The following is a 12,401-nucleotide window of genomic DNA, read 5'->3' as shown; positions in this document are numbered from 1 at the left end:
GCTTAGAAGAAAATCTCTGAATTTCCTTTACACATACTTTAAATAAAAGTAGCAATTCTACATTATAAAAATACTCAGAGTAAAAGTCCTGCATTGAAAATATCAGAAAATGAAATGACTAAACCAACACATCACAGCAACAGCTGTGGTCAGTGCCATTATGCTTTTGGGTCGTCAATATGAATATCTCAAGAACAACCTGAAGGAATTTCTACATTTCTTCTACTTGGCACAAACTTTCACTCAAAGATAAACTGTCAAAGTCACCGTGACTTCACAAAACACATCACATTAGTTTAGGCTTATTGGCTTAGCATGCAGCTTTCCAGGGAGCCTCTAATGAACTGAGCCATTCTCACTGGACACTGTTCTCTGAAATCATACATGTCAAGATAGTGATAACTTCCATTTTACCAAACAAAAATTCATTTAATGCCTTTTATTAAATGTCTGAAAAGTCTTCACTTCCTATATTATATATTGTATGAGTCTGGACAGAAATGGATGTAAACTTCAACCTGACTGGTCGGTGGAGCCATAACACATAACGCCCACACAGTAACAAAGAAGCACATAGAGGATGTAGACGAGTTGTAATTTGCTATTTGGGTTTTATTCACCCACACAGCTGGGAGACGTTTGCACTTCATGTTTCATTTAACACACACTGTTATAATCTCCATTATTTTTGATTCTTTGCTTCTCGTTCTGGTCATCAGAATATAAATTTGCCTCAAACAGAAACATAGTTTCTCTCTGTTTTATGATATAAATGTATCAAACATTGAAATCACACGTTTATTTGGTGCTGACGTAAAACCTTAAGTTATTTTATTCATAAAATGATAAGTAATTTCTCTGCTGTAACATTTACTGAGTGTGCTGTTGTTTTAGTGTTTAGAAATGAAATGAATCATCCACTGTTTGTCAGAGTTTTCTATCTCTATATTGTGTAATGGACAATATTGTGTTTCATTTGCTCACATATTTACACTGTAAAATAACTCATGCATTAAACCCATTTTCATGGGATTATATAGCTGGCTGGTGTCATAGCAGAGCATGTAGACAGTTTTAAAATAAGGGATTTTCTCAACAAATTAATATATCTTTTGTTGTTATAATTTGGTTTTGTTAGTTTGTTTGTTTTTGTTTTGTTTCTTTGTTTCCCCCTCTTTTCCCCTCCTGGTCTCCCAACCATTTTTTTTTTTGGCTTTATGGCTTAGATATCCGACTGGCTTGTCTTCCAACATGTCAATGCACGTTTTTGCTTCTAGCCTATACATCTGTCTTTCAGACTGTACATTTTTCTAGGATACACATTGCTTTAAAAAAAGGATAAAGAATGCTTTCCATGACTGCAAGGCTGTTTCTTTGTCTCTGTAGTTGAAATGCTCTCAATTATCCTTTAAATAAAAACACTGTTAAAAAAAACAAAAAAAACAGAGACAATACTGAGTGTATTTAAAAGATATGTACAGTAATGTTTGGGTTGGTGGTGGTGGAGTAAATAAAAAATAAAAGACTGTATCCTCTTTTTATGGAAAGAGGGCGGGTAATACAGGAGAATATTACAACATCAGAAGACGGATTATGTTCGACTCTCTGTGAATGGGAGGTATTCATGAACCCCTTTTATGGTATTTCTTTAATGCTGACTTTGCACTGCTCTTTTCCTTAGCTTGCAATTTCCCTGATGTCTTGCAATTTTACTGCAAATAGCACATTAAACACAGTATTCTGCATCCATTTTTTTCAGAAAATCTCACAGATGTCTACATTCTACGATGAAGTGTCTGACAAAAGTGATTTTCATCTTGTCAAAGGCCTTGAATACGTAGTAGGGAAACCTTAACCTCTGATCTCTCCTGTGAGTGTGGATGAGCTTCTTGTCAATATGTGAACATCGCAGGTCAAAACAGACTCACTGTCTCATACTGGGTGTATAAAAACACGATGTTGCACTCTCAGACAGCTGCATGAATCATCTGTTTCACTTCTTGCTGTCAAATCCACCTCCTGCTGAACTATTTCTCCACACAGCGCCGGAGTATAATTAGATTTCAGATATAAATGCAAGACAAAAGACATTTATTTGCTGAGTACAACCTCTATCTAATGCAATGTATTTAAAGTAATTACTTAAAGAGATTACAGAATAATGAGTTTAGCTACCGGAGACGGAGAGTTACATCATAAAAACTCCCTTTCATTTGGTTTCTTTTTTTCTCTGCCCCTTGTTCATCTTCCCTCCAGTGAAATGACATCTGCCGTGGTCATGAAAATGTTTGGTGTCACAGCTGCATCGTGTGTGTGTGTGTGTGTGTGTGTGTGTGTGTTCTCTTCAACCTTGCGCTGGGCGGTGCGCATGGCGTCCATGGTGCTCCGTAGCGTGTCCCTCTCTCTCTCCAGCGCGGCCCGCTCCCCCTCCAGGGTGGCGATGACCGTGGTCTGCATCCGGTGGAGTTCTGCTTGGCTCCGCAGGCGGCATAGCTCCTCCTCCATGACCAGACCCTCTGCCTGAAGAGCCTGAAGAAACAACGGCAGGATACTGAGCTCTGTCTATCTGTTCATGCAGACATTTATGTATATACACTGTACATGCTTCCATATGTATGTACGTATTATTACACAGGTTTTGATGAATACTCTGTCTGTGAATATTCTGATTTGTCAATTACAGCATTCTACAGTCTGTTATTTCTGAATAGCAGACCACTGCTAAAATACTAGACGCATTATAGACACAGGTCTGATCACAGACTCTACAGGACTTAGTGGAAGCAATAAATTCATTTTCAGATCAATACAATCATTTTTAAATCAATATTTTGAGTCAAATTATTTATTTTCCAGTAAGCAGCCATGTAATAAGCGGGATAATGTACAGCAACTGGGTCATTATTGTGAAATAAACCCCTTCAGGGTGATTTAAGATGAGGTCTGGGTCCTGCATCACCCTGTCGGGGGTTTATTTCACAATAATGACCCTGTACATCATCCCTTACATAAACATTGCCAGCATAACTACAAAGGAGCTCATTTATCACTTTAAAAGGAAGATTCTCTGTAACTTGAGAGAAATGGAGAGAGGTGAAATTGGTAAACCTCCAAATAATCAATTTCAATAAATTGTGAGCATCAAGAGCCCTTTTGTAGATGCACATCAGGTCAGATGAACATGCAAACATCTGCAAAACCTACAGTGCAACTAAAATAAATACCTACAGCCATGCTAGCAGCTCTGTGAGGCTGCAATTAGGCACAGTGATGCTTTGAGCTAAACGCTAAACTCAGCACGCTAACATGTTCACAACTGACTGCCTTTAATATCTCTATCAGCAATTAATTCAGTCTCCATCTTAATAACTCATTTATTTTTCTGTGTCCATCACATTTTCTTCCATCCCTCCATCCATCCATCTGTACCTCTATCTGCCGGCGGGCGTCTCCCAGACTCTCAGCCGCTTTCTTCAGATGCTGCAGCTCAGCCTCCAGGACCACCAGCCTCTGCTCAGCCTCCCAGGTTTTCTTGCTCTGCTCTCCCAGCTTGGAGCGCAGGTCCTGGGCGACCATCGCATGTCGGTCAGCCTCTTCCTGGGCCTCCTGGAGCCGGTGTGTCAGGAGCTCCACATCAGGAGCAGGCAGGGAACACACAGCCTGGTCTGCAGCTGCAGCCTCTGTGTTATCTTCTACGTTGTTTGGATGCTTTTGGATCTCTGAGTTTGTCTGTTCTTCCTTTATTCCTCTTTCTTTCTCCTGTTTCTCTCTGTCTTTCTGCCCTCCCTCTGCCTCCCCTCTTCTTCTGGACTCCTCATCACATGGTTCTCCTTTCCCACCTTGAACATGGAGAACCTCTTCCCCAACTCCTGCTTCCCTGTGGGTCCCAATGATTTCTCCTCTTCTCTCCCTCTGCTCCATCATCCTCACTGTTCCCTCCCCCTCTCCCCTGCACGATTCAGAGCCCTGGACTCCTCTCTCCACCTTCTCCACCTCCTCCTCCTCTCTATCCAGCTTCTTCACTCTTTCCTCCTTCTTCTTGTCTTCTAGTTGTTGCAGTTTGGTCACCAGCTGTTCCAGCTGCTGCTTCAAAGTGGAATTTTCATTCTTCAAGTTTTGAAACTGAAAAGTACAATACAAGGAAAATGAAAGCGCACTTTCAATGCTTTTCAAAACTTTGAATCACCTGCATTTTGCTTCTTTTTTTCTATGTATTGAACATGACTGAACATGAATGCATTGTGAGTAAGACGACTGAAATCACCTCCTGGTCTCACTCAAAATGCATCCAGACTCAATACAAGGAAGTTAAAACGATGTTGGAAAAAAAACAAAGAAGCGAGGAAATAAGAGATTGATTTAAATGATTTTTGTTTGGTTATTAAAAGTGTGTACAAAGGCACTCCTCTACAAAAATAACCACAGAAAACTATAAACAGTCTAGACTGTGAGGCCTGAAAAGAACAACATCTTAAATACAATCTAGAGAATAAATGTAATATACTGAAACAAAAAAATAACTTTATACAGCATTTGTCCATTTGGACAGCCTGCCAGTGCTTTTCATTGATCTGTAGATGGATCCACTTTTTATGAGCTCATTATCGTTAATTCAATACAGATGATGGAGCTGCTGTAGACGTTTCGGTTTGAGGTGAGAAACCACAGGTTCATCTTCTGGACTGTAAATTTCAGCTGTGAGAACAGTTATATCCAACCACATATTGTTCATATATTCTCATGGAAAGTACAGTGTTAACGGGCAGTTTCTGTTTAATTAAAAAATAATCAAGAATTATTTAATTATTTTCACTTCATCATGCGAAAATTAACAAATGTTATGTTACGTGTCGCTCTCCGTGTGACCTAACAATTCTGTATGCATTAGCCGCCTGGTCCATATAAGTTAACTGATATATTTAACACCTAAAATTATAAAAATCTAGGGATATTGCTGCCCCACTCTATGTTCATTTCTGTATTGGCTGCACAAATATTTCAAAAGAGAGGGGAATATAACTATATAAGATCCAATTATAACTTAAAAGAACTGGGAACTCAGGCCACTGGGGAGGATGTCAAAGTGTGGGTAAAGTAATAATTAGGATCACAGGAGGTTTAAATGGAGGTTGGAAAATTATTTATACTAAACTGTGATTGAATTTTATCTGAAAGTTTTGACGAGGATATAACATTCCAGTGTGCTTACCTTGGTTTCTCCTGGGCATATGTTATTTGTCTGTATTATCTTTTCTAATTTATTTCATTTTATTTCATTTATTTTATTTTACTCCATGTCACTATGTGAATGCAAACCTATTTACACTGATAATTCATATGGAATTACCACTGTGTTATGCAATGTCAACACAATATTTCATTTATCTGGTTTTCATATGTTAATATCTGCTCCATAATGATTAAAAAAGGAAAAAACAATTCAACCTAATCACAGGGTCATCACAGCCAAAAACGCAGGTATTCACCCTTAACTTATACAAAACAGTGAAAAACAGCAAATCTTAATATTTGAGATATCTTTTGTTGGTGCTGTAATTCTTAATTTGTGGGAATAGAAATCTGCTAAATATGTTTGTGTGTTGTATGTAAAGTCTCCACATCTGAATCAATGTGTTAAATTAATGCACATTTTTTAATTATCATCCCTGCACATTGCACATGTTCTTTATACTTTATACTGTTTGCACATGACTTTAAAGGGCGGCTTCATCTCTGTTCTTTTCTGGGTTTCTCAAATGGAAACTCACACTCATCTCTCCCTAAACCTGCAGGGTTTATATGCAGCAACTTCATCATGCAGACAAACATCAAAGTGAGGTCACGTGTGGGTTAACCAAAATTGAAACTGTTCTGATAAATACACATTCCATCATCTTTGTTTCAGTGCACAGTTCTTTTCAATTAAAGAAACATATATTTGATTTGTGTACGTGGACCTATGTCTAAGATTTCAAAGTGATTACTATGAACGTTGCATTAAGAGCAAGAAAGTCAGCATAAGGAGGAGGACGGGTTGGTTAAATGGTAAAACATGAATTTCACACTGGAGCACGAGATTCGATCCCTGCCTGAGACCAAGAGTCAAAGTCAACTGTTTTATAAAGAGTCAGTTATTTTAATCCAAACCATGATATTTTCCTTAATCTGACCAAGATTTGTAGCCTAAACTGAACCAAACTGGCATCTTCACCTGAAATGTTTCTGAGCAAGATGTATTTTGAAAGTGTACCCAGACATTGCATATTTATTATTGCTTAATGTGACTGCAAATGAGAAGGACAGTGGATAATATATTAGTTTGAAAGTCCTGCTGAGTTTCACAAAAAAAAAAAAAAAAAAAAAAAAAAGGCATTCGGATGCATGTACACAAATCAAATTAATTAAAATTTTGTGACTATTTTTTCACAAACTGCCTGGAGAATGTGTTGAGAGAATTATAGGGGATTATGCTGAAAAATTAATAAAAAAAACAGCGATAACAATTGTTTTGAGTAATGAATAACCGGTCTCAGCACCACAGTTTTTCTTGTTTGCCAGAAACTACCTCACGTTCCCACATAATGTTTATGAATACTGAAGATTTAGAGTCAAAGATTATAGAATTTTTAATTTTCATATTTTTTAGACAATGCAATCTGCATACATTCATTCAAGTACGCTTAAGAAATTGCACGGGGCCTGCAGTCACTCCACTCGCGTCTGACAAAGCAGCCTCCTTAAAACCTCATACACGCATGTATATTTCAGTCATATCTGTTTAATCCACATCTGTAGCAGCCTTTATTTCCCTCTGAGCTCACCTCTCTAAGTGTGTTCTGGTGCTCCGTCTCCAGGCAAGCCAGCTCATCCTTTGCATCTGGAGAATCAGCCTGCAGCGAGAGGAGATGGATGTTTAACTCCTGCAGCTGTTGCTTCCTGCTTTTCCTCTTTCATTTGCATCCACAAACCGTGAGCCCAGACAGCGAGGAGCTTCATGTCTGACTTTAGTGATGCCAGGTTGACTTGAAAGGGAGGTCTACTGGTACTTTCATTAAAATTTCTCCTCTGCATTGGTTCCTCTGACCAGACATGATGATCATATCAATTATAAACCTCACTAGGATCATGTGGAAACTATATTATTTACTTTACATATCACTGAGTTGGACATGTGCTTCTAAAGTGCAGATGAGCACAATTATCTCTGACTTGCTTCAACGTTCAACAGGGTTAACTGTTATAGATTATTTCTGTGAGTCATAACCTCCGAGCCCCTGAACCCTGACCTCCTGCTGGGCCTGCAGCTCCTCCAGTCGTCTCCTCAGCTCTGCATTCTCCTGCTCAGCTCCCAGCAGCCTCAGCGTTGAAGCCTCGCCCACTTCCACACTCAGCGGCTTCTGACCTGAGACAGAGAGCGAGAGAAATAAAAAAATAAGGCAGGAAAAACATGACAAATAGGAGGCAGAGAGGCAGAGAGGCAGAGAGGCAGACAGGCGTGAAAAGGGAAATGGGGAAAAAGAGAAATGGATATATGAAGAGATTCACTAGCTTATTGTTGATTGATAACCTGTGGGCCAGTATTACTTCAACATATTTTCTCTTATCAGTTAATTAAATGTCTTAAATGACAAGGTGCAAAGAGACAGGTGCTCTGACCAATCAGCTCGCTCAGGTCCTCGTCAGAGTCCAGTTCTGATTGGTGGAAATGTCTGTGGGCCGGAGCAGCAACACTGTCGCCGTGCCTCAGGTCCGCCTCGAGGCTCATGTTCATCTCCAGCAGCTCATCAACTCGCTGCCTCTCGGTGTCCCGCTCCTGCGCGCGCACACACGCACACACACACACACACACACACACACACACACACACACACAAATAGACATTCATTCATCACAAGAAAAACAGATTTCATGCAGCACACACACAACATACACAGATATTTTTCATTACATGCTACTCTTGGGCCACAAGTGCAAGCTTCTACCCAGATATTAAAGGTCCAGTGTGTAAGATTTATGGGGACTTATTGGCAGAATATGACAGAATATGACAGATATTGAATATATTATTAATAAGCATTAGTGTATAACCACCTGAAAAGAAGAGTCATTCTGTTTTTTTTTACTTTGGGCTGGCTTTACACGGTGAAACAGCTGGTTGCAAATTGCATTAAACATAATTTTCGACTTGACAGTTACACAAAGCAATTAGAAAATTATTTGAGTCTCATGCAACTCAATTCAATAGTTTCTTTCACTCAAATTAGCTGGCTAGATTGGTCATTTTTAATCTCTGTTATTGTTTTCTCGCTGTATTATATCAAGTCTGAAGTGTCACTCTACATTTTCATCTTTGCATCTTATTTCGTATTGTTTTATTGTTGGATAATATTAATTAAGCCCTGTTGTAATGTTTTTTGTCCTGGCACTGGCTGGCTACTTTTTTTCGTTATGGCTGTCCCGTCTCTATTCTACTCCACTGAGCTTCTGGTGAGCACATTCCCCCCTTTGATTCAACGAAAATAATTACATAAATAGGTGTTTGTTGTAACCTTCTGATGTTAGTATGAAATTGTAGCTTGATATATGATTATATTTTTGATAAGAGCTCTGATTCTCATGAAAACTGATAATAATTTCCTTCTGAAACATCCAAACAGACCATCTTCTGTTTTATGATTTTGCTAAATTTGGTGATTGTCAAGTTACGTCTGATGCATTTTCAATCCTTTGATTGCTTGTTGCAAAAATCTAGTTTCACAAATTTGAGAGTTTTGCAACTGTTGTGGCTGAGTTTCAGACAAGTTTTAAGTGTGCTGCAGAGGGCTTCACACCATGCAACTAAATTCCAACATAGTTCCAAGAAATATTAAAGATTCACCAAGTTATAAGCCCTTTACATCTACAGAGGGAGTGGGTCCTCTTCCACAGAGGCCACCATGTTTCTACAGTAGCCTGGGACAGACAAACCAAACATCAGCTCTAGATAGAGCCTAGAGTTTTGCTGCAAGCTCTCTGAAGTTGTATGCAATATGCAACCTCACTGCTAGATGCTACTAAATCCTACACACTGGTCCTTCAAGAACAATTTCCTAATTTCCTCACATTTTACTGTAAACAAACAGACATGCATACATTCACAAATATGGTCAACAACACTCATATTTAGACAAACTTGCAGAAACTCAAACAGTTAACGACACCCACCGCTTCCACGTCTATGATTCTATGACGCAGCAGAAGATTGTCCCTCTCAAGCTCCCTTAGTGAGGAGCAGCGCGCCCGTGCATCTGTCAGCTGTTCCTCCAGTAGAGCTTTTGTCTCTTGCAGCGCCGCACACAGGTGCTGTTGCTCCTGCAGGGGGCACCGTGCACAGACAGACAGTAAACATGAAACTATACAACGCAGTGAAGTCGCTGTCATGCAGGGTATCGAATCGTCCAAAATGTGCTAGTGAGCCATTTTTGCATCATACTAGTGTTTTTTCAAAGTTTTCCACCAGTGGTGGTCTTGTTTGCCTCGTTTTTTCATTAATTTAATTATCTTCTTGAAAAGGTGAGCATTGTGATATTTATACAAATCCAAAAACCTGTTGATTCATAATGTTTAAATGTATTTCCCACTAGAAATATGGGCTTTTCATTTGTGCATGCATCTCTATCCCAGACTTGCATATTGTTGGCCAGTTCGTGTCTTTACAGCATACAGAGCTGACCGTAAACAGGCAAGAGGCTGCACAGTGTGGTACAAACCCCGAATGATATCGGCGTATCCCACGTCTTGACTGGAAAATGTTCCATCAGATTAAGGCCTTATTCAGAATATCCGAGGGGAATTCAGAATATTGTCGTGTTCTGAATAATAGTGGAAAAATAAGTGTGTGTGTAAATGTAATCAATGTTGTTATTAGGAATGGAATTAGGAATTGGATTAAGAATGATGGCAAAACTATGCAAATAACACCCAGGAAGTAATAAAATGAAACTACTCTCACAGGGTCTCCTTTAACACCTCTGCATGTAAACATTCAACATTAGCTCCTCTGGTTTTAACAACCACGCAAGAGTTCCCTGTGAATTTAGGAAAATTAATTTAAAACCCAAACATAAGAAAAAAAAACATCCTGCCAGCTAATTTGGGCTGTCACAGGGATGTAGTGTGAAGGCAGAATAAATCAAATGAGACTGAGAAGGTGACAGCGAGGACACACTGTGAGGTGTTTTACAAGGATATGAGCACATTTTCTGCCTCAGCACAGTTATACTACCCCAGAATAAATCTCATTTGGGTGTAAAAGCTCCAATAACTGAAGCCGTACTCCTGCTCTTTGTCAATGAAGCAGCTCCGGGCTGTAAATCCTGATGACATCACACAGTATAATCTCATTCTCTGGCTTTGAGCTCCGGAGTTGTTCAGACTCACTCTTGATTGAAATGCTCACGGCCGTGAGAGGGTATATATGGCTTTTCAGATTAAGTGGTACAGTACTTCTTTTTAAAAAATAATAGCTACTCAAAGGAGATCTTCTTGACCTTCGCTGGCAATGTTCATATCAGGTACTCACTTTGTCACTTTGTCAAGGTGAGTGTGTTTGTGTGTGTGCACATATGTATAACAGCATGACAAGTGTGTTTGATTGTGTACATCAGCATGTAACTTACTGCCAAAACAATTTGAATGTATTTCATGGTGTTGATGTTGCCGTGCTGCTTGTTTTCGATCTAGTTTAAATGACTTATTCAAAAGCATGTGTAGTGTGTTTGCAGTGTGTGTGTGTGTGTGTGTGTGTGTGTGTGTGTGTGTGTGTGTGTGTGTGTGTGTGTGTGTGTGTACCTTCAGCTGAGTACGTGTGAGCTCCAGGCTGCGCAATCTGTGTTTACAGCTCTGAAGCTCAGTCTGTAGCTGCTCGGCCCGTGTAGCTCGCTCTCGGGCGCAGTCCAGCTCATCGCGCAGTGCACGCATGCCCCTCACCTCCCCCTGCAGAGTACGGTTCTGCAGGCACATGCACACATGCACGCACACGCACACACACACACACACACACACATTCATATACCAGTGGGGATGAGGTCAAAAAAAGGCTTGAACAGATCTGGGATGTGCAGCAAAGCAAATGTTGACAAGGTCTAATACAGGAAGGTGTGTGTGTGTGTGTGTGTGTGTGTGTGTGTGTGTGTGTGTGTGTGTGTGTGTGTGTGTGTGTGTGTGTGTGTGTGTGTGTACTGTGCTGATGAGAATGAAATGTCCTGACAAGGATAGAAATTATTTTCCAACATTTTGCACTTTTCTACAAGATCTTAGTCTAAAGTTAACTTTAAGACTAGGTTTAGATGCAGTGATCGAATATTTATTATTTAAGTAATCTAAATGAAGACATCCTCCACATTTTGTTGTAGCACCAAATTGTGTCCTCAAATCCCAAAATGTTGTGAAATGGGAACATTAGTTGATTCTGGAAAAATACAAGTAAATGATTCAAGAAAGGCTTCTCCAGTGTGAGAGCATTATGACTTTATGATCATGTCCAGTATATAAGTATTAAAATCCTTATATATATATACATGATGTGATTCTAAAACATACTTAGATAAAATTAAGAAGTACTAAGAAATATTCTAACGCTACTGCACGCTGCATTACATTTTGGAAATATTTTTTTCCCAAATAATAACGAGCACCTTCAGGTTTATGACCTAAACAAGCAAACAAGACCATCCATGAGAAGATCAGCTGTTTCTATACAGTTGTTCTTAATATCTGCCTCTGGACCGAATTCTCCCTGAAATCAATAAAACAAGCCTCTGTTTACATTTTTTCCAGCCAAAGTTGCAGTGAACAGTACCTTAACCAGTGAAAAAGAAGCAGGAAGACATTTTTATTTAGATCATTTTAATTTTGACATTATATTTTGTGGTTGTATCGGTGGAAACGCTACCGGTTTTCTCCACAGAGTCCTCCAAAATCAACATGATATGACAGTTACTTTAAGTTAGGATAGGAACACTGAGCCTCATACAAGAACATTTTTGTATTCTTATCTTAAATTTCTCTTACTTTTATTTGTAAGGTGGGCTCACACGAATGTGCCACGTCAGATAATCACAGAGCACTCATAACTTAAGATACCCGCGTAAATGATCCGTCCATGTGCTGAGTGCACGTACGTGAGACTTGTAAATTAACATAATTAACGCCCCAGTAAAACCATATAAGGCTTCACTACCTGCTCCATGTGTCAGAACGTGTTCATTCATGAAAATGGTATCAAAGAGTAAAAAGAACAACATCAGCAGCGGAATTAAAAGCCCTGCTGGAGCAAAGAAACAGGAAAAACGAGAGCTCTTGATGCCGTGTTACCTGAGGGTCAGACTGTCAAAATAAAGAAGAAACATCTCGATATGAAA

At 39.3% G+C, this 12,401-nt stretch overlaps 1 protein-coding gene across 2 annotated transcripts in view; it reads right to left on the bottom strand.

Moving 5' to 3' along the window:
- ccdc88b (coiled-coil and HOOK domain protein 88B) overlaps nt 1-12,401 on the bottom strand; it is a 73,163-nt gene that overhangs the window by 34,400 nt on the left and 26,362 nt on the right. For both annotated transcript variants that reach the window (XM_084718990.1, XM_084718991.1), the window contains exons 10-16: nt 10,831-10,989; nt 9,205-9,351; nt 7,657-7,813; nt 7,287-7,402; nt 6,822-6,890; nt 3,430-4,122; nt 2,350-2,529 (exon numbers count right to left, since the gene is read on the bottom strand). In XM_084718990.1, coding sequence (XP_084575116.1) covers nt 2,350-2,529; nt 3,430-4,122; nt 6,822-6,890; nt 7,287-7,402; nt 7,657-7,813; nt 9,205-9,351; nt 10,831-10,989 — 1,521 coding nt within the window. The remainder of the gene's footprint in view (nt 1-2,349; nt 2,530-3,429; nt 4,123-6,821; nt 6,891-7,286; nt 7,403-7,656; nt 7,814-9,204; nt 9,352-10,830; nt 10,990-12,401) is intronic.

The sequence above is a fragment of the Lutjanus erythropterus genome, chromosome 5 (assembly GCF_056507025.1).
Source record: "Lutjanus erythropterus isolate fLutEry1 chromosome 5, fLutEry1.hap2, whole genome shotgun sequence".
NCBI lineage: Eukaryota > Metazoa > Chordata > Actinopteri > Lutjaniformes > Lutjanidae > Lutjanus > Lutjanus erythropterus.
The sequence above is the reverse complement of the archived record's forward strand: the minus strand, read 5'-3'. Positions and strand labels throughout refer to the sequence as shown.